Here is a 22,861-nt window from a genome sequence, read left to right on the forward strand (position 1 = left end):
GGCAGACCGCTGAGGCTGGTGTTGTGGGTGCAGCAGAGCGTAGCATAACTCCCCACGGGAGGAGTATAGCCTCAGGGCAGTGTATGCGGAGGATGGGGGTGATGGTGCAGGGCAGCAGCAGTAACGACACGGAGTCAGTGATGCAGTCCAGGGCCTTTACTCACAGTTCTTATTATCCAGACCACGTCTGCAGGTAACGGCTGCCCACGTCGTACTGTGCTCACCAGGTGAGGGGCTCAGACAACTCCCAGATAACTTTGGAGCGCTTCACAGGACCCCCTTTGTGTGTCCTTTGTCTGGCCTTTCTTACCAACCCTTCTGTCCGGCTGCCTCGGGCCTCCTCTTGGTAAACTTGGCGCCAGTTTCCCTGACCCTATGTGGTGCCTTCCTAGCGGGTGTAGCGAGGGGCTGCGCCACATAAAATGTCACAGCCTCCTGTTTCTAGCTGAGGGTCGTTTCCTGCCTCCACTAGTTTTGGGGACCGGTCTCCCCCTTTGGCCTGACCCCTCCACGCAGGTGGATTCGGGCGTGCGGTGGCGACTCGCCCATCCGCACCCCTGGGATCCCTTCGTTCCTCGTTCCTGGAGCCTTCTCCGCTCCTCTTCCTTCCTTCTCCCTCTTCCAGGCCTGGGCCTCTGTTACTAGGCCCGCCTCCGGAGCAGAGCTCATGCAGAGCCCCTGCTCCCTGCCACTTCTGCTCAGACTTCTCTGCACTGAACTAAGATGGTGCCCACCTTTTATACTCCCTTCTCAATGCACCCAGGAACTGCTTCCTCCCTGCTCCTGCACTACAGGGTTCCCCTTCCTCAGTGTTCCCTCCCCCCACTCCAGCCAGGGACAGGGACTGTCGTGCCCATCTCAGGGGCATATTGGTCGCCCTGCCCCACAGCAATGTGGTGTAATGCATGCAGGTGTCGGGTCCTGATCCACACTACATCCTTACCTGAGAGTGAGATATCACACCTCTGGGTGAGGTGCAATACCTCTGTAGCAACCGAGCCCTCAGGGTGCTACAGTTCCATTTATCTTCAGCCTAGGTGACGTATTGCGATACAGGGCCGTGATTTTGGCTATAAAAGTGTCCCCTAGACCCCTACCCCAAGCTTTTTAAGAGAATCATATATGGCGTGCCAGGAGACTCTATGGAATGCTTTCTCAGCATCCAACGAGAGTATCTAATTACAAATTTTTAACTGCATCTAGCCCAGGAAATACTTTGTGCCTAGTAGCAGTGTCTGCTAGTCAGCGGATTATCCCGGCTGTTAAGCAAGCTACACCACCTGTAGTTTGGACACTTAATTTTTTCAAAGGAAATGCTTCGGGACCACGGGATACTCAGTGAAGAGCATCAGGAGGCACCCCAAGGCATAGGGGCTGGGACTGGCAGTAGGATGCCTTGCAGTGGACAGCCGAGCTCGATCCTTATAAAAGCTTTTTAACTGCAGCAGCTTTAGTGGACGCTACTGGAGCTGGAATTACGCGGCTGCTGGCATGAGACTTGCCCTCCAATAGATCCTTGTAAATGGATTTAAAGTGTATTCATTCAAATTAGAGAGACAATTTAAATTAAAAAGCTTAGAGCTGCCTCCACCACAGGGGGGCTCGCTCGACCCACCAGCGGACAGGCACCAGTATTGGGAGAGGGGGGCTGGCCGTCAGGGTTCACCGCGGCTCTGGCACAAACCCGGCGACACGGAGGTGGCACGGGCAGGAGCGGACTGAACGTGTCGGCTTCTCACTTTTTGGATTTTAGAAGGGCATGACATGCCTATATCTGTGTCTCCCCCTCCTTTTACTCCTCCACCTCTTTTCTTTTCGCATGACTATATGTACTTGTCACTTTTCCATGTGTTAGTTGTGTCTTCTGAGCAGTTTGTCAGCTTTTGGACACCTTTGAAGGTGTTTTCTATGTGTTTCTATGTGTTTTTGTTTGCCTGCCATTGGTTTTAACGGTGTTCGAAGGTGTTTGACGACCAGTTCGACGAACAGTTCGGCGAACACACGGGTGCTCGACGAACCGAACCGAACTCGAACACTACGGGGGTGGCTCAACACTAGTCCTGGAGGGTTCCTGTGAGGTTGGGGCCTTAGCGTGACTTCTGGCTTCTCCTAGCCAGGAGTCTAGACCTGTCTGGTGGCGCTAAGTAACCCCTCCCACCCAACTCCCGGAGAAGCCCATCTCCGAATTCTGGGGTATTGTGGGAACCAGGAAGGGTGGGCCTTGAGGTAGGCTTGTGGGTTAATCTGTAAATCAGCCACTACACTACCTCCAAAAGGGGGAGGGGTCATAGAAAATATTAAAATCTCTAAGTCACACTAGAGAGGGGGCATTTATCCTCCCTCCTCCTCTGTCATACAGAATTGCAGTACAAGACAAGAGTTGGCAATCTGAGCTGCCTTTATATGAATTACACCATTTAACATATGTGAAGTGAGTAAGACTGCGATGTATAGATTGGAGACAAAGAGAAGTGACCCATCCTAAATAACATGCAAGCAGCCCATTTGTAAAGTGAAGGCCCCCGCAGTGCCCAGGTGACTGAAAGAGGATGTATATTGTGATTGAACAAATAGTTAAGATAGGAAAAGCCTCTTAAGTTTTGCAAGAATTAAAGCAAATATCTCACACCCTTTAGAGATAGCTATTGTTCTTCACAGGTGCACATTCCTTTCATCCGAAAATCTTTGCCAGATGCCAGGGCACCGGAAAGACGTTATGAATATTGGAGTTTGTATAAATCTTGTAGTGGTGGGACATACATTTTCAGTTTCAGAGCTGATAGAGGAAGAATATGCATGTTTTTTCATAACTGTAGCCCCAGCCTATAAGCCCCAAATCAATACTGACCAGATTACTGACAACTGCCATGTCATGTTTGGTCTCTGGGGAAAGGTAAAATCCCTATAAAAAATATGGTGGTGATCTCGAACTTGTGCAATCATCCGGAGAGAAGTTATCGCATATGTTGAGCATTTCATAAAATCCCGAGGAGCTCAGAACAACCCACAACCCTGCCCACCCACGTGAGGTGATCACAGGTGTGGGTGTAACACAGGTGCTCATAAAAGATCAAGGCAAATTATGATCTCTGTTCAATACTAAGGAAGATACATGTCAGTGTAGGCTTGATCGCGTTAACCAGATCTTTTCAACGTATTGCCTTCATCCACTAAGTTGACTCATCTCTGTGAGCAGCGTAGTAACTTCTTTTGTTAATCCCTGTTTTCTGTAACTGTATATGCTGCATTGTTTTGTCCACTTAGTAAAATCTTTTGTATGTTTTTTATAAATACTGCCTCCTATAAGATTAAATATAAAATGTAATTGTTCTGTTCCTTTTGTTCTGAATCCGCCCCTCAAAACTATACACTACCTTCCAGGCCTACAGTCAGCCTGCAAAACCCGATGGTGGTGGCAGCTAATAATCTTCCTAGGGTTACTGTGGAATTCGCAGTGACCATATCAGAGGTATAAACATATATTCCATGTTTTGGAATCGGAGGTGTATATAACATACACTAGCCGTTAGTTTTCCGATTACCAATCTGTTGGTGCAAACAGCCTGCAGCCTCCTCAATTAATCATCGGCCAATCATGTAATTGTCCGGAAGATAGGGGCAGCAGAGAGCAGTTCGCTCTAAAGATAACAGCGTGGTGGATCTGTGTGACCTCCCAGGCTGATATTTTGACAGTGATAATGTGTAGTGTCCTCCCTGAGATGATCCTAACTTTGATTGTGTATATAAAATGTGGCCAGTAGTTGACCACTTCAGCAGAAAATTTGCTGAGGTGTACAACCCCCAAAGGGACATCTCTATGGATAAATCTCTGGTTCATTGCAAAGGGAGGCTAAAATTCCGACAATGCTTGCCCAGTAATAGTGCCAGGTACGGAATTAAACTGTAGAAGCTGTACGAGAGAACCTCAGAGTACACCTACAGATTTAAGGTCTACGAAGGGAAGGACACCCAGATTGACTTCCTGAATGCCCCTTCCTAGGGGTAAGTGGGAAAATTGTATGGAAATTGCTGCACCCACTGTTACATAAGGGTTGTCACCTCTATGTAGATAACTTTTACACCAGTATACCACTCCTCAAGACCCTTTCTGTCAGAGGTACAGTTGCACACGGTGAAAAAATCAGAGAACCCTCCCTAAGCTGTTAATTGCGCAACTGCTGAGAAAGGGCGAAAGCAGATCCCAATGCAGAGACAACATGCTAGTGATCAAGTATAAAAACAAGAGGGATGTCCTTATCTTGACCACCATACACCATGAAAACAGCTCCCTTGTAACAGTCCGAAGTCCCACAACACAAGTCCCAAAGCCAGATTGTATCCTGGATTATAATAAGTACATGGGGTGTAGATCTCTCAGATCAGGCCCTCAAACCATACATTGCCATGCGAAAAGCTAAAGTATTGTACAAAAAAATGACCGTGCATATTGTACAGATGGCACTATACAATGATTTTGTGCTGTTTCGATCTGCAGGCAATACCTTCCTTCAGTTTCAAGAGGTAGTCACCAAGGCCCTAATGTTTGGCACTCAGGAAGGTGAGGGTCCCAGTATTTCTGAAACTGATGGTGCCCGTATCGTACTAGGTCAACATTTTTCCTGAGAGGTTCCTCAAACAGCAAAGAAGGGAAGATCACAAAAAAGGTGTAGAGTATGCTCCAAGAGGGGAGTACGAAAAAACACAATTTATCATTCTGAAACTTGCTCCGAGAAACCTGGCCTTTGTATTAAGGATTGCTTCAAAGCGTACCACACGTCCATGAATTAATAAAAACCTTTTTTACCCTGTTAACACAATACATTTTTATAATCTGATGTACTCTGCAAAACTTAGACATACCATCACATTATAAATTCATATACCAGTAAAACAAAAAGCATTATAATCATTACTATAAAACTATACCTCCTATATAAATTCCTCGAGGAGTGTAGCTTCCAAAATAGTCACTTGTGGGGGATTTCCACTGTTTAGGCATATCAGGGGCTCTCCAAACGTGACATGGCACGCGTAGACCATTCCATCAAAGTCTGCTCTCCAAACCGTCACTCCTTACCTTCTGAGCCCTGCCATGCGCCCAAACAGTGGTTTTCCCCCACATATGGAGTATTGCGTACTCTGGGGAATTGCACAACAATTTTTGCATTCAATTTTTTTCTGTTTCCCTTTTGAAAATAAAAAAAAATGGGGCTAAAATAACATTTTTGTGGAAAAAAAATAGATTTTTATTTTCATGGCTCCACATTATAAATTTCTGTGAAACACCTGGGGGTTCTAGGTGCTCACCACACATCTAGATCAATTCATTGGGTGGTCTAGTTTCCAAAATGGGGTCACATGGCGTCCACTATTTAGGCACATCAGGGGCTCTCCAAACACGGCATGGCGCTCGCAGACCATTCCATCAACCATCACTCCTTCCCTTCTGAGCCCTGCCGTGCCCCCAAACAGGGGTTTTCATCCACATATGGGGTATCGGCATACTCAGGAGAAATTGCTCAACAAATTTTGAAGTCCATTTTTTCCTATCCTTGTGAAAATAAAAAAATTGGGTCTAAAGTAAAAAAATTTGGAAAAAAAGATGAATGTACATTTTTTTCAGTTCCTGTGAAGCACCTGAAAGGTTAATAAACTTATTGAATGTGGTTTTGAGCACTTTGAGGGGTGCAGTTTATAGAATAGTGTCACTGTTGGGTATTTTCTGTCATATAAACCCCTCAAAGTCACTTCAAATGTGATGTGGTCCCTAAAAAAATGGTTTTGTAAATTTTGTTGGAATTTTGGAATTTCGTTGGAATTAAAAAATCGTTGATTAACTTTTAAGCCTTCTAACTTCCTAACAAAAATTATTTTTTTTTTTCAAAAACTGTTCTAATGTAAAGTAGACATGTGGGAATGTTATTTATAAACTATGGTTTAAGGGCTTAAAATGAAAAGTTTAAAAATTGCTACATTTTTTAAATATTCGCCAAATTTCCGATATTTTTACAAACAAACACAAGTCGCATCGAACAAATTTTACCGCTATCATGAAGTACAATATGTCACGAGAAAACATTCTCAGAATCGGTGGGATCCGTTGAAGCGTTCCAGAGTTATTACCTCATAAAGTGACACTGATGAAAATTGAAAAAATTGGCCTGGTGAGGAAGGTGAAAACAGGCTTCGGGGGGAAGGGGTTAATTGGGAAGAAATCTTACATTTATGTCATCAATCTCAGAACGTTTGTTATTTTACCTGGCTGCCATGGTAACAATCGACGTCCTGCGATCACATAGCGAGATGCTGATGTAACGTTTAACCACCTGGATGAGACGGTCGCTATTGACCACAGCATCCGAGGAGTTAACCAACCCGTGCGATTGTCATCATGTAATAGTATGTGACAGCGAGAAAACTGCATCTGATGTACAGTAAAAGCAAAGATCAGGAGAGATGAAAGGGATTTTCCAACAATCAAGAAATTATAATTAGAAAATCTACATGTCACACCTCCTGAGATCCCTTATAATGTTACATCGTCATCTTCTCCCCATTCAGATCCTCTCAGTGGAGATTTTCTATTTAAGAGAATTTTCCTGATTGACCCATCAAAGATGGATATGGTCAGAGAGAAGATGGTGGAGAGGATATTACACCTCACCCTAGAGATCCTCTTCCGGCTTACTGGAGAGGTGAGAGATTCTGATGACGTCACATTACATCATTCTTATCTATGGGAATAACAGATGGACAGAACTGGAGAGGTGAGGACTCTGGAAATGTCTGTAGTGAGATTTATTAATGTGTCTCTCTATAACCAGGATTACACAGTAGTGAAGAAGACCTCTAGTGAGCGCTGTCAGGACCCTGTGTCAGAGGGATGGGGAAGACCCCTGAGCCCAATCACAGAGCCTCCACCTCACACCCTGATACATGAGGACATCAATGACCAGAAGATCCTAGGACTCGCCTATAAGATGATTGAGCTGCTGACTGGAGAGGTGACACTGCTGGGAATGCTGGGACATTATACAGTAACGCTATGTAGGGATCGGGGGATGACGGTATCATTGTATGTGTCAGGTTCCTATAAGGTGTCAGGATGTCACCGTCTACTTCTCAATGGAGGAGTGGGAGTATATAGAAGGACACAAAGATCTGTACAAGGACGTCATGATGGTGGTTCCCCAGCCCCTCACATCACCAGGTAATAGACTGGACTAAATACACATGGCCTATAATTATCTGTAAGTAAACAATGAATTCGGTCTCTATATGTATTTCATTTAGTTCTATCCAGTAAGAGAACGACACCAGAGAGATGTCCCCGTCCTCTTCTTCCACAGGACTGTAAACAAGAAAATCCCAATGTTCCTCAGGATCATCAGGTAGATGGAAAGAAGGTGTCATGAGATCTCCCTTATGATGTGTAGATTGTTGTGAAGGTCTTGTGCGCAGTCTTGTTTTATCCACCAGTATTATATGTTTTATACTTGTGTAATTAGAACGGTGGAGATGGCAGGATTAGAGCTGATCATAGGATTTGACTTCTCCATCTCTCTGTGACTTTTACAATATTTGTTTCAGGGTGAAGATCTGCCCCATATTAATACTACAGAAACATATGTGTGGGCTGATGAGTGGTGTAAAGATGAGAGCTTTACAGATAACCACCCAGGTGAGTAGTAATCACGAAATATAGAGTCAAAGTTTCTTCAAAGTCATTGGCTGACACTGCTTTATTGGCAGTCTTGTCTAGTCATATCACAATTAAAGACTAAGTACACACAGCCTATAATTATCTGTATGTTAAGAATGAACTCAGCCTCTGTATGTGTTTCCTCCAGATCTATCCAGTAAGAGGACAACACCAGAGAGATGTCCCCGTCCTCTTCTTCCACAGGACTGTAAACAAGAAAATACAGATGTTCCTCAGGATCATCAGGTAGATGGAGACAAGGTGTCATGAGATCTCCGTGTGATGTGTAGAAGGCTGTGAAGGTCTTGTGTTCAATATTGGTTTATCGAATTATACACTGAATGGCTATTTTATTATAAATATTTTTGGTCGTTAGCTAATTAATGATCTTTTCTGTTTTTCTGAATCATTTCACGTGACTTTTACAATATTTATTTCAGGGTAACAATATAAGCAAAATTATTATAAAGCCATTTGTGATGGGTGATGTGCGATGGAAAGAGGAGATTCCTACACACGACTATCCAGGTGAGTATTTATCACGAAATGCAGAGAAATGTCACATCAGGGTAAATTATTATCAAAAAGGGGTTCAACTACATAAAAATCCCAGGGATGTGGGACATATTTTACAGCAATAGCTTTATAGCAGTTTCTGTTAGAAAAGAACGGACTAACTTCAAATAAGTTCACGATGAAAAACAGAAAAAAAACCTACACCCATGCCATGATAAGTCTCGTGATTCATGGCTCTAATGACTCCATATAATAAATTTCATGATGTTTTTGATTCTAAGGAATGAAAATTACTGCGCAATCTCTCCTGAATCGGGGAGCACTAATAATTTTTCTACCTTTCTAGTCAGGACTTATAGGAGCTCCAATGGTCTATCATAAATGAGTGCAACTGCAATTTAGTGGTCATGGTTGAAAGGTTCTCTCTAAATGTCTAATATTTCTTAAAGAAACTCATCTGACAGAAAATATTGGTCTCTACAATAGTTTAGATTGTAAAGTGCCAACATGTCACATGCTATAATTACTCCAGAGATGTCACAGTTTTTGATTACAGTAGATAGCGCCCAAGATACTCTGATTTAATCACTTTCCGTTGCAGACAGTTTTGTGTTCCTAATCAGGCCCCGTATTTCAAATCTGACATGTCACATTACTTGGTAATAATTTTAGAATGCTTAACCTAATCCCAGTAATTCTGAGATTGCTTTTTCATGGTACATTGTAGTTATGATCGTTGTCAATTTAGGATGATATTTTTTATGTTTATTTGTTAAAATATCGGAAACTTGGCAAAAATTTTGAAAATTTAGCAATTTTTAAAATTTTAATTTTTATGCCCTTATACCAGATAGTTATAGCTCACAAAATAGATTATAAATAATATTTGCCACATGTCTACTTCACATCAGCATCATGTTTGAAACATTTTTTTTGTTAGTAAGTTATAAGGGTTAAAAGTTTATCAGCAATTTCTTATTTACCAACAAAATTTACAAATCCAATTTTTTAGGGACTAGATCATATTTGAAGTGACTGAGGGACCTATATGACAGAAAATACCCCCAAATTAAACCATTTCAAAAACTGCCCCCTGAAAGTGCTCAAAACCACACTCAATGAGTTCATTAACCCCTTTCTGACCTTAGACGTATCCATACGTCCGGGTGGTCTGGTACTTACTGACCTTGGAAGTATGGAAACGTCTGGGTGATTTTGCGCTCAGAGACCGTGCGCGCACGATCGACGCCAGGTGTCAGCTGATTCTGACAGCTGACACCCGGCACTTTAATCCCCTAAATGCTGCAATCACAGCATTTAGTGAGCAGGCTGAGGGACAGAAGCCCCTCTGCTCTTTGATCGGAAACCCCGTGACGTCATCATGGGGTCCCAATCGTTGTCATGACGATATCCGGGTCACCAGGCACTTGCGAGGTAGCTAGATCATGCGCAGTGCATGATCTAACTAACTTGCGTCTGCAGCACTGACAGGTCATAAGGTATAGCAATGCTCCTATACCTTATAACTGCAATCAGACTGCAGAAAGTGAAAGTCCCATAGTGGGGCAAAGTAAAAAAGTGAAAAAAGTTGTAAAAACATTTTTATAAAAAAACATATTGTACCTGTAAATAAATATTATTATGAGAAAAAAAGCAATAAAAGTACACATATTTGATATCGCGGCGTCCAGAACGTCCCTACCTATAACACTGTCTCACTACTTAACCCCATAAAAAAAACAAAAAAAGAAACGGGGCAAAAAACTATGCTTTATCATCATACTGCCGAGCAAAAAGTGGAATAAAATACGATCAAAAAGACGAATGTAAGTAAAAATTGTATAATTGAAAACGTAATCTTGTCCCGCAAAAAAAAAGCCACTGTACAGCTCCGTCAGCGAAAAAATAAAAAAGTTATAGCTGCCAGAACAAAGTGATGCAAAAATAATTATTTTTTCTACAAAATTGTTTTTATTGTATAAAAGCGCCCAAACAAAAACTATATAAATATGGTATCGCAGTAATCGTACTGACCTGAAGAATAAAAAGCTGCCTTACCAATTTTATCATATGCGGGACAGCATAAAAAAGCCCCCAAAAAAACAATTCCTGAGCTGTTGGTTTTTGTTTATGCTGACTCCCAAAAATCATAATAGAAAGTGATCAAAAAAGGTCACGTGACCGAAAATGGTACCAATAAAAACATCCCACGAAAAACAAGCCCTCACGTGACTCTGTCGGCAGAAATATGGAAAAATTCTAGCTCTCAAAATATGGCATTGCAAACACTAGTTTTTGCAAAAAAAAAAACGTCTTTTAGTGTGACAGCTGCCAAACATAAAAACCCGATATAAATCTGGTATCGCTGTAATCGCACCGACCCGAAAAATAGTCATCTAATCGCTTATACCGCATGAGAAACGGCATAAAAATAAAGAAAGCCAATTTTTCACTTGCTGTTGACTTGTTCATTCTGCATCCCAAAGATTGCAGTAAGGCTCGGCTCACATTCATCCTGTGCTCTGCGCTGTGCACTTACTCAGAGGCTTCGGTGTAAATCTCTGAAATACATTATTCAGACGGAACCCCCGGTGGAAAATTCCCTATAGTGAGGCAGATGGAGGCACTGTGGACGCTGTCAGTCCTGTGATCTGGCAGTGTCCGTCTATTTAGGCGTGCATAAATGTGCCGTCGGCCACAGTTTTGTGCAACTCTCAAAAAAAGGACAACGCTGAGCAGAGGCCAGACGGAATCCGGAGTAACTTTGCTACCTGATTATAGTGAATAGATGCCTCATGGGTTTCATTTGAATTGTGTCACTAGGAGATTTAAATAGAAACCCCAATATCAGTGCTCAGCGTAGAGCACAGGATAAATGGGAACATTTTACATAACCTTTTGGATAACATTAAAAGCTTTGACTCAATCCACAAAAAAATCAAGTTCCCACTCAGGTCTGTGATCTGTTAACGGAAATATATGGGGCTTCCACCTTACTGGTAGCGCAAGGGCTCTGGAAAAGCGAAATGGCTCTTGCCCCTTAAGGTGGCTAATAGTCGCATAGTCAATGGGAGCTATGTGTCACAAAGATGGCTGGTCTCTGTGATGTAGCCCGGAGTGTTTCTCTAGTGCATATAAGCACTAAGAGGATAGTTTGGTGCACCTGGGAGCCGGGTTATGGGTACCTAGGAGAGAATGGGTGGGTCCAGATACCCACATACCTCACCTCAGGGTGTGGTTAACAACCTATATATTGGAGGCTGTTGTTTTGCACATGGTCTGTGTTTGGAGGGAGAAGGCCTCCTGTGTGTGTTGTCTCCCGACTGAGCTGTGTGCTGGACACTTACCAACCTGTGTGACCACAGGTTCAGTTTACCAAAGACTTTGTTTTATGGACAGTTTTCTTTGTTTTTGCCTGCCCTAAAGGCTGTTTGTTTGCATTTTACTTACTGACCGGTTTATGAAGCCAATAAACCGCTGTGAACATTGAAAGGAACTTGCCTCCTGTTTGCCTCACACCTCACCTGAGTGAGTACAATCCCTACACCCCCCAAAAGAAATTCAGCAAATTCTGTGTTCCCAAATCCAAATGCCCCCCTCCCTTCTGAGCCCCACAGTATGCCTAAACCGCAGATAGCGTCCACAAATTTGCCATTTCTGTAGTGATGAGAGCCAGCTTTATTTACGGGTGCATGTCTCCAGAAGCACAAGCTGGGCACAGTGTACACGCACTACAACGTACTGGTCGCTGCAACATATTGGTCACTACAAAGGCAGTTTGCAAATTTCACTCAGCAATATCCACTGCTGCTTGTTTCTAGAAAACACCCATGTAGTTAAAATCCTCACCACACCTGTAGATAAATTCCTAAAGAGTTCTAATTTCCAAAATGGGGTCATTTGAGGGGGGATTCTGGTGTTCTAGAACTATTCTAGAAAAATCTGCAGTCCAGGAGGCAGATCTCGCCGTATGGCTAAGCAGTACTGTACAGCCACATATGGGGTATTGTGTGGCAAATTTTACTGCAATTTGTACCAATTTCCCAGTGTGAAAATGTAATATCTGGGATTAAAACAAAACTTTGGTGGTAAAAATGTAATAATTCTTTCTTTACCGCCCAATGGTACAAAACACCGTGAGGCACCTGTGGTGTCAGCATGCTCACTGCACGCCTAGATGAATTCCTTGAGAGGTGTAGTTTGTAAAATGGGGTCTCTAATGGGGGATTCTGCTGCTATGGCACTTTAGGGGCTCTGCTAATGTGACATGGTACCGTCAAACCAGTCCAGCAAAATATGAACTCCAATATGGCTCTCATTCCCTTCTGAACTTTCTTCTGTGCCTCAGAAGTAGTTTTCTATCATATATGGGGTATCGGCATACTCAGGAGAAATTGCACAACAAATTTTTGGGTCCATTTTCTCCTGCTATCCTTGTGAAAATGAAAAAAAATGGGGGCTAAAACAACATTTTTGTGGGAAAAATATATATATTTTTTTCATTTTCACAGATCAAAGTTGTAAAATTCTGTGAAGCACCTGTGGGCTCAAGGTGCTCACCACACATCTAGATAAATTCCTCTAGGCATCTAGTTTCCAAAATGGAGTCACTTGTGGGGGCTTTCCACTGTTTAGGCACATCAGGGGCTCTCCAAGTGTGAAATAACACCCACAGACCATTCCATCAAAATCTGCGTTCCAAACCGCCACTCCTTCTTTTCTGAGCTCTGCCGTGCACCCAAACAGTAGTTTACCCCCACATATGGGGTATCTGCGTGCTCAGGAGAAATTGCACAACAAATTTTGGGGTCCATTTTCTCCTGTTACCGGAACATTTTTGAGGAAAAAATTGTATTTTTTATTTTCACAACTCTACGTTATAAACTTCTGTGAAGGACCTGGGGGTTCAAGGTGCTCACCACACATCTTGATAAGTTCCCTGAGGGGTCTTGTTTTCAAAATGGTGTCATTTGTGGGGGGTTTCCACTGTTTAGGCACATCAGGGGATCTCCAAATGCAACATGGCATCCGCTAATTATTTCAGCAAATTTTGTATTCAAAAAGTGAAATGGCGCTCCTTCCCTTCCAAGTCCTGCTGTGCGCCCAAACAGTAGTTTTCCTCCACATATTGGGTATTGGCATAGTCAGGAGAAATTGCTCAACAAATTTTACAGTGCAATTTCTCCTGTTACCCTTATGAGAATCCAAAATTTGGGGCTAAAAAACATTTTTGTGGGAAATATGTGAAAGTTTTATTTTCACGGCTCAATTTTATAAACTTCTGTGAAGCACCTGGGAGTTCAAGGTACTCACCACACATCTAGATAAGTTCCCTGAGCGGTCTAGTTTCCAAAATTATGTCACTTGTGGGGAGTTTGCACTGTTTAGGTACATCAGGGGCTCTCCAAATGCAACATGGCGTCGGCTTATTATTCCAGCAAATTTTACATTAAAAAAGTCAAATGGCGCTCCTTCCCTTCCGAGCTCTGCTGTGCACCCAAATAGTGGTTTTCCCTCACATATTGGTTATTGGCATGCTCAGGAGAAATTGCACAACAAATGTTGGGGTCCATTTTTTCCTGGTATCCTTGCGAAAATAAAAAAAAATTGGGTCTAAATTAATTTTTTTGTGAAAAAAAGTTAAATGTTCATTTTTTTTCTTCCACATTCCAAAAATTCCTGTGAAGCACCTGAAGAGTTAATGAACTTTCTAAATGTGGTTTTGAGCACCTTGAGGGTGCAGTTTTTAGAATGGTGTCACTTTTGGGTATTTTCTGTGATATAGACCCCTGAAAGTCACTTCAAATGTGATGTGGTCCCTAAAAAATGGTTTTCTAAATGTCGTTGGAAAAATAAGTAATCGCTGGTCAACTTTTAACCTTTTTAACTTCCTAACAAAAAAGATTTTGTTTCAAAAATTGTGCTGATGTAAAGTAGACATGTGGGAAATGCTATTTATTAACTGTTTTGTGTGACACATTTCTCTGAGTTAAGGGCATAAGAATAAAATTTTGAAAATTGCAAAATGTTCACCAAATTTCCGTTTTTTTCACAAATAAACGCAAGTCAGATCGAAGAAATTTTATCACTACAATGAAGTATAATATGTCACGAAAAACAATCTCAGAATCGGTAGGATCCATTGAAGCGTTCCAGAGTTATTACCTCATAAAGTGACAGCGGTCAGAATTGTAAAACTGTTCATTAACGTGCAAACAGCCTTGGGAAGTAAAGGGGTTAACCCTCCAAGTGCTTCATAGGAAGTAAACCAATGTGGAAGGAAAAAATGTAAATTTAACTTTTTCCCACAAAAATGTTGCGTTTTGCATTTTCACAAGGGAAACAGGAGAAAATGGACCCCAAAATTTGTTGTGTAATTTCTCCTGCGAACTCCAATACCTCATATGTGGTGGAAAACTACTGTTTGGGTGCATGGCAGGGCTCGAAAGGGAAGGAGTGCCAGTTGACTTTTGGAGTGCAAAATTGGCTGGTGTAGGTAGCGAATGTCATGTTGCGTTTGCAAAGCCCCTTATGTGCCTAAACCGTGGAAAAAAAAACAAGTGACCCCATTTTGAAAATTACACCCTTCAAGGAATTTAAACTTGGATAACAGCATATTATATATCACATGGAAATCAGTCTAAACAGGAGTGTCAGATGGAAGGGAAAACAATTCAACCAGGTTATATAGAGTTAACCAAAAAATGGTTAGTGCAAAATACTGAAAAAGGACAACCTGTTTGGTGAACATGGTATCGATATTACAAAATACACACCGGTTGTTTCACAATGTATTTATTAAGTTCTGATTTTTAAAATAGGCTTTATACCATAGATTAAATGCGTCGATGCCTCCAGGTTTATATCACAGATTACTGTAAATGTATCAGCGTTCTGAAACAACTCACAGTTCAAGTGCAAGTCAGAGATAGATCACCAAAGTTAATTGTTGCTGGAGGTGCCAGGCATGGGAATGCCCCCTGATAAAGGAAATAGCTTAATTTCCGAAACGCGTAAGGGAGTAGTATGCCACCTTCAGGCACCCGTACCTCATTGAAGAGTGTGACATTACATGCCGCCTGCTCCGGTGCTCTGTTTTACAATTCTGACTAGTGTCACTTTATGAGGTAAATAACTCTGGAACGCTTCAATATATAAGCGCTTCAACATATTCTGAGATTGTTTTTTTCTTGACACACTGTCGTTTATGTTAGTTGTAAATTTTGGACAATATTTTTTACATTTATTTATGAAAATATTGTAATTTTGGTAAAATTTTCGCAATTTTCAAAATTTTTATTTTTATGCCCTTATACCAGATAATTATATCTCAAAAATAGATAATAACATTTACCAAATGTCTACTTCACATCAGCTTCATTTTTGAAACATTTTTTTTTCGTTAGGAAGCTAGAACAGTTAAATGTTTATCAGCATTTTCTCATTTTCCAATAAAATTTACAAATCCAATTTTTTTAGGGACTATATCATATTTGAAGTGACTTTGAGGGGCCTATATGACAGAAAACACCCAAAAGTGACACCATTTCATAAACTGCACCCCTCAAAGTGCTCAAAAGCACTTTTAATTGGTTCATTAACCCTCCATGTGCTTCATAGGAATTAAACCAATGTGGAAGGAAAAAATGAAAATGTAACTTTTTCCCACAAAAATGTAGCTTTAGCCCCAAATTTTTCATTTTCACAAGAGTAACATGAGAAAATGGCCCCCAAAATTTGTTGAGTAATTTCTCCTGAGAACACCGATAACCCATATGTGGCGTAAAACTGCTGTTTGGACGCACGATAGGGCTCAAAAGGCAAGGAGTGCCATTTGACTTTTGTAGTGCAAAATTTTCTTGTATAGCTAGCGAATGACACGTTGCATTTGCAACGCTTCTGATGTGCCTCAACAGTGGAAAACCCCCACAAGTGACCCCATTTTGAAAATTACATCCCTCAAGGAATTTATCTAGATTTGTGGTGAGCACCTTGAATCCACAGGTTCTTCACAGAATTTTATTACATTGAGCCGTGTTGATTTTGCCCAACATTTTTCATTTTCACAAGGACACAGGAGAAAATTGACTGTATAATTTGTTGTGCACTTTCTCCTGAGTACATCTACACCCCATATGTGGTGGAAAACGATTGTTTGGGACTCAAAAGGGAAGGCGCGTCAATTGAATTCTGGAGCGTAATTTTAGCTGAAATAGATTGCGGATGCTTTGTTACATTTGAAGAGCCCTTGGCATGCCAAAACAATAGAAACCTCACACAAGTGACCTCATTTTGTAAACTACACCTTTTGAGGGGTTCATCTAGGGGTGTAGTGAGCAAATAGAAAATTACAATTTTTTCACTAAAATGTTGCTTTGGCACAATTTTTTTATTTTCAAAAGGGATAATGGGAGAAAATGGACCTTACAATTTTTCCTGAGTACGCCACTACCCCATATGTGGTCAGAAACTACTTTTGAGTCACAGTGCAAAGCTCAGAAGGGAAGGAGCGCCATTTTGGAGTTCAGATTTAGCTGAAATGATTTGAGGGTGCAATGTCACATTGGCAAAGCCCCTGAGGTGAGAACAGCAGAACCCTCTATAAGTGACCCCATTTTGCATACTACACCCCACAATGAATTCATATAGGGGGGTAGTGAGCATTTTGACACCACATGTGCCTCACAGAATTTTATACCATGGACAGTGAAAAAAAGAATAATTACTATTTACTACTAAAATGTTGTTTTAGCCCCAAGTTTTTAATTTTGATAAGGGGTAATAGGAAAAATTGGACCTCTCAGTTTGTTGTGCAATTTTTTTGAGGGCACCAATACCCTACATATAATCGGGAAATACTTTTCAGGCACAGTGCAAAGCTTAGAAGGGAAGCAGCGCCATATTATAGTGCAAATTTTACTGTTATGCTTTACGGGTGCCAGGACCCACTGGGAGAGCCCCTGAGGTGCCAGAACAGCAGACCGCCCATAAGTGATCTCATTTTACAAACTACACTTCTCAATGAATTTATCTAGGGGTGCAGTGATCATATTGACACCACAGGTGGTAGGTCACAGAGTTTCATACCATTGGACAATGAAGAAAAAAAATTTTTTACCACAAAAATTTTGTTTCAACCCCAAATTTTACATTTTTACATGGAGAATGGGTAAAAATGGCCCAAAACTTTGTCACACAATTTCTACTGAACAGTACCCCTAAGTGCCAGAAGAGCAGAATCCTCCCTCAAGTGAACCCATTATGGAAATTACTCCCCTCTAGGAATTTATCTACAGGTGTTGTGATGATTTTCACTGTATGGATGTTTTCCAGAAACAAGCAGTAGTGGATATTGCTTAGTTAAAATTACAAATCCGCCATTGCAGTGCCCATACATTGTAATGCCCAGTACATTATGCCCAGCTTGTGATTTTGCGGACATGCACCTATAAATTAAGCGGGCTCTGATTGCTGGGGAAATGCCAAACACGTGGACGCTAACTGCGGTTTAAGCACACTGGGGCTCAGAAGGGACGAGGGCATTTGGACTTGGGAGCTTAGAATTCGCTGGATTTCTTTTGGGGGTTGAAGAGCCGTAGCGCTTTTCCAGAGCGTTTGTGCTACCAATAACCTGGAAGCCCCCTATATTTCCATTGACAGATGATTGATCTGAGTGAAGACTTGCTTTTTTTGTGGATTAAGTTGAAGCTTTTATTGGGAACATTTTACATAACATTTTGGATCACTCTTATCCTGCGCTCTACACTGAGCACTTACATCTAAACTTCCGAATGACTTGATTCAGATGATCCAATCACTATAATAAGACAGCAGAGTTACTCTGGACTCCATCTGGCCTCTGTTCAGTGGTGTCATTCTTTTCAGAGGTGCAGAAAACTTTACTTGAATGCACTTTATGCATGTCTAAAAAGACTGGACGATGTCTGGCCTAGGATCCAGCAGTGTCTAAGTGACTCCTTCTGTCTCATTATAGGGAATCTTCTGCCACTATTACACAATAAAAAACATTTTATAGAAAAAGGAATTGTTTGTGTGTCGCTATATTCTGAGAGCTATAACTTTTTTATTTCTCCGCTGATGGTTTGTTTTTTTTGCTGGACAATATGATGTTGTCAGTAGGGTTGAGCGAGTATGTTCTGTCTGAGTATGCTCGGGCGAGCTCCGAGTATTTATAGCTGCTCGGTGATATGGTTGAATCGCTCCCGTGTGCATGATTTGCAACTGTTTGACAGCTTTATTACATGTGAGGAATGTGTAAGAAATAGACATTCCTCACATGTAATTAAGCTGTCAAACAGTTGCAAATCATGCACAGGGGAGCGATTTAACCTGATCACCGAGCAGCTATAAATACTCGGAGCTCGGCCCGAGCATACTCGGCGAAAGGGTTAATAGAACATACTCGCTCAACACTAGTTGTCAGCTAAATCATTTTTATTTACATTCGATTTTTTTATAGCATTTATTCCACTTTTTTGGCAGTATGATGCAAAGCATAGCTTTTTGCCACGTTTTTTTAATATTTTTTTTTATGAAGTTTTTATGGAGTTCACTGAAGTGTGATAGTTTTATAGATCAGGTTGTTCCGGATGCGGCGATACCAAATATGTCTATGTTTTTTTACATAAATATAGCTATTTATTGGTATAATAATTTTCTTTTGTTTTTGTTCTCTATTTTGGGATTTAAAAAAAATCAATAATTTTTTTTTTTTACTTTTTTATTTAGACACTCTCTATGGGATTTTAACTTTTATTACTCTGATAGCTGGTATAATGCATTGCAGTGCACCAGCACTGTAATGCATTACACCTGTCAGTGCTGCACTGGCAAAAGCCTCTTAGACCATGCTCATGGCATGGTCTAAACATGCTACCGTAGCTGGCAAACACGGATGTTGTGATGATGATGTCACGGGGGTGCAGATCGTGTGTCCCTCTCCGAGTCATTTAAATGCTGCAATCACTTAAGCCGAGCTCTTGACGCAGATCAGGCGGGCACTGTTCCTATATCCGCATGATCGCCATATCATAAGTTTACTTCATTTTACAGGAACCTCTTCCCAACCATGACGTAAACTTACGTCAAATGTCATCAAGGGGTTAAAAGGCTTAAACAACCAACTATCATATGTTCAAGGAAATTTACAAAACCTATTTTTCTGGGGACAAAATCACTTTTGAAGCTACTTGGAGAGGCCTATATTTTAGAAAATTGCACCCCTCACGCGCCAATTGGCTATTGGAATGCAAATTTTGCTAGAATAGTTTGTCGACTGTCGGCACCATTTGCAGATCACCTAAGGTGCCAGAACAGCAGAAAAACAGAACAGTAGAAAAGCTCATAAAGTTGACTCCATTTTTCTCAGTGAATTCATCTATAGGAGTAGTGACCATTTTTGACTTTACAGGTATTCTCTGGACACGCAGTGGTTGTTTGAGAGTGAAAATTGACAATATACCATTTTAGTGTCCAATTAATGGAGCCCAACTTGTGCATCTGGAGACATGAACACTGTAAATGTTTAAGTGGGTTCTTCCCATTTCCGCAATGCTAAACATGTAGACGCTAACAGTGTTCGGGCAAACTGCAGGACTCAGAAGCGAGGGGGAAATTTGGCTGTGAAAGCGCATATTTTCTGAATTAGTTCCTGGAAGCAATGTTGCTTTTTAAGAGTCCTCCATGTGGAAACCCTCTATTCTTCTATTGACTGATAATGGATGTAGGTGGAGTCTTGTTTTTTTGGGGGGGTAGGGTGGATTAGAAGTTTTTATTGATATTTTGTGCTACATAATACTTTTTGGTGGCTTACTATTGCAATATTTGGGAGGCAGAATTAACAAACAGGGTTGAACTTATTATTCTACTGGTTTCTGCTCTGAGGTCTACAGTTGGATTGTGAACAGTTTTTGTCTTAGTAAATAATTGAATTTTGCTATATAACGTCAACATAAGTTTCTATGGATATTTTACAAATATAATTCAGGATATTTTATTTAAAAACAATCTTTATTCTTGACAGATGACTGCACCAGAAGATCAGAGGGACAACTGACCTCTTCAGTTTTTAAATCAGATGACCTTAATATCACACAAGATATAACTGACGTTTATGCCACCATTCCAGAAATACCATCATCTTTTCACAGCAAAGATCTATCATTTGATCATTTTAAACAGGTACTATATTCTGATTCGTTTAGCCAAAATTTAGAGCTTCTTAAGCAAAAAAGAGTTCACGCAGGGGATGAGACATATATATGTTCACAATGTGGTAAATGTTTTATAAGGAAGTCAAAGCTTGTTACACATCAAAGGACTCACACAGGGGAGAAGCCATTTTCATGTTCAGAATGTGAGCAATCTTTTGCAGATAAATCAAATCTTTATACACATCAGAGAAGTCACACAGGGGAGAAGCCATATTCATGTTCAGAATGTGGGAAATGTTTTGCCAGGAAATCACATCTTTTTACACATCAGAGAACTCACACAGGGGAGAAGCCATATTCATGTTCAGAATGTTGGAAATGTTTTACACATAAATCAAATCTTTTTATACATCTGACAAGTCACACAGGGAAGAAGCCATTTTCATGTTCAGAATGTGGGAAATTTTTTGCATATAGATCAGTTCTTGTTACACATCAGAGAAGTCACACAGGGGAGAAGCCATTTTCATGTACAGAATGTGATAAATGTTTTGCCAAGAAATCACATCTAGTTACACATCAGAGAACTCACACAGGGGAGAAGCCTTTTTCATGTTCAGAATGTGAGAAATCTTTTGCACTTAAATCAAATCTTGTTGCACATCAGAAAACTCACACAGGGGTGAAGTCATTTTCATGTTCAGAATGTGAGAAATGTTTTACACATAAATCATATCTTTTAGCACATTGGAAAACTCACACAGGGGAAAAACCATTTTCATGTTCAGATTGTGGGAAATATTATACCAACAAAAGGAGTCTTACTAAACATCAAATATCTCACAAAGGGAGAAGTCATTCTCATACCTAGAAGGGAAGATATATTTTGTTGATCACAAAGGAAAACTCTCACAGGGAGAAAACATGTAATTTTGACAAAGTGTAAAAGAAAACACATAACAGAGAGTCAAAGTAATATGTATTGTAGGTGACCGACAGACAAGGTACTGGACGGAGTATATATCTCTCCCAGAAAGTTAAGCTGGACAAGATGTTAAAAGTTTTGTAGTACTGGTTGGTGCGGCAGCTTATGGGAGTGATGAGGAGGATTTAGTGGTGGGACACATCACTGCCACTCCTGCTCCAGTATGGGTTTAGCTGAGGCTTAGCCAGCTCAGCTGAGAGAGGTCGTCTCATTACTGACACAGAAAAGGCTGAAGGAAAAGCTTTAGTGTGTCACAGCCTCCGAACTGACATGATGTGTTCCTGAGGAGCATGTGCACAGCGATTAAATGTGCTAATTGCCGAGTTGCTGGAAAGCTAAGTCCACATATATCCCTGGTAGCATGAATTAGCAATATGGTATGTTAGATATCGCCTATCTGGGTGAGTCTTTCATGTTTTTGGTTTCTTTACTGTTTGTTACCTTTTTGGCTGAAAATAAAGCCCCACGCTTTTTTTATATATACTGTGTCTGCCTATGTCACTGTCACGATGCCATGCAACGCCCTACCGTGTTACAGTTTTGCCACCATTGGTGTCCCAAATGTAGGTGGAGGACCCAGGGTTAATGATAGATGTGTGTGTGTGTATATATATTATATATATGTACTGTGGTAGATCGGCTCACTCAGCTGAACATAGAGGTAGACACAGGAACACTGTTTCTTTAAATCTTCCACTGGCATATTAAGTGTGCTGCATAAACCAGTGCAACATTAGCAAAACAAATACGGCCTTCCCAGCCTAACAGGAAAACAAAAAACATAACGTATGGCACAGTCCTTGTTGCTACAGGAATCAGTCCGCTTTAGGAACAAACAACACAAGGTTCAGCTTTCCTTAACATGAAAACACAGCTCCAGAACTTGAACCTCCAGCCCCACCCAACACTGAATGCTGTAGAAGGCTGGGAATTTATCATCTGGACTCCTCCCACTCTACAACTGTTTAATCAACCTAGTACTAAACATGGCCGATTAACCCCTCACTGCACTTAGTGTGCTGGAGCATTTTCCTAGATTTATATTACTGGGGCTAACTACATCAATGCTACATATCTCCCCTCCAGTACTTTGCCAGTGACTTTGTCACAATATATATATAATCATATATATATATATATATATATATATATATATATATATATATATATATATATATATATCTCAGAAGCCCCCTCCCCATCAAAAGACACAATTACATTGTGTTTGCCTTAGACAAAGGAATGCCCTTTCCGGGCATATCAAAAGCAGATGGATAATAGTTTTGATAAGATAGTGTAAACAGGAATGGGACCGCTGGTAAAACCAGTTGTTCCATTCTGTCCTATCAGCTGAGATTACAAGGGTACATCATGGCTCTCAATTAGGGATTGGGGGATGAACGTTAGTCAGTGGGTGGAGAAAATACATAGATTGTTGACCTCATTCCACACAGCTGGAATTGGACACTGCCCCTTTTTCTGTTA

At 41.0% G+C, this 22,861-nt stretch overlaps 1 protein-coding gene across 1 annotated transcript in view; it reads left to right on the plus strand.

Annotated features, from left to right (window-relative positions):
- The window catches only part of LOC141271406 (uncharacterized), a 128,220-nt gene that overhangs the window by 30,195 nt on the left and 75,164 nt on the right, over positions 1 to 22,861 (plus strand). The window contains exons 9-16 of the mRNA XM_073681492.1: positions 6,562 to 6,695; positions 6,825 to 7,004; positions 7,087 to 7,210; positions 7,294 to 7,391; positions 7,591 to 7,681; positions 7,851 to 7,948; positions 8,143 to 8,230; positions 20,262 to 21,260. Coding sequence (XP_073537593.1) covers positions 6,562 to 6,695; positions 6,825 to 7,004; positions 7,087 to 7,210; positions 7,294 to 7,391; positions 7,591 to 7,681; positions 7,851 to 7,948; positions 8,143 to 8,230; positions 20,262 to 21,260 — 1,812 coding nt within the window. The remainder of the gene's footprint in view (positions 1 to 6,561; positions 6,696 to 6,824; positions 7,005 to 7,086; positions 7,211 to 7,293; positions 7,392 to 7,590; positions 7,682 to 7,850; positions 7,949 to 8,142; positions 8,231 to 20,261; positions 21,261 to 22,861) is intronic.

Source organism: Phyllobates terribilis, unplaced genomic scaffold (assembly GCF_046119375.1).
Source record: "Phyllobates terribilis strain yellow unplaced genomic scaffold, ASM4611937v1 Scaffold_5__5_contigs__length_657084704, whole genome shotgun sequence".
NCBI classification, from domain to species: domain Eukaryota; kingdom Metazoa; phylum Chordata; class Amphibia; order Anura; family Dendrobatidae; genus Phyllobates; species Phyllobates terribilis.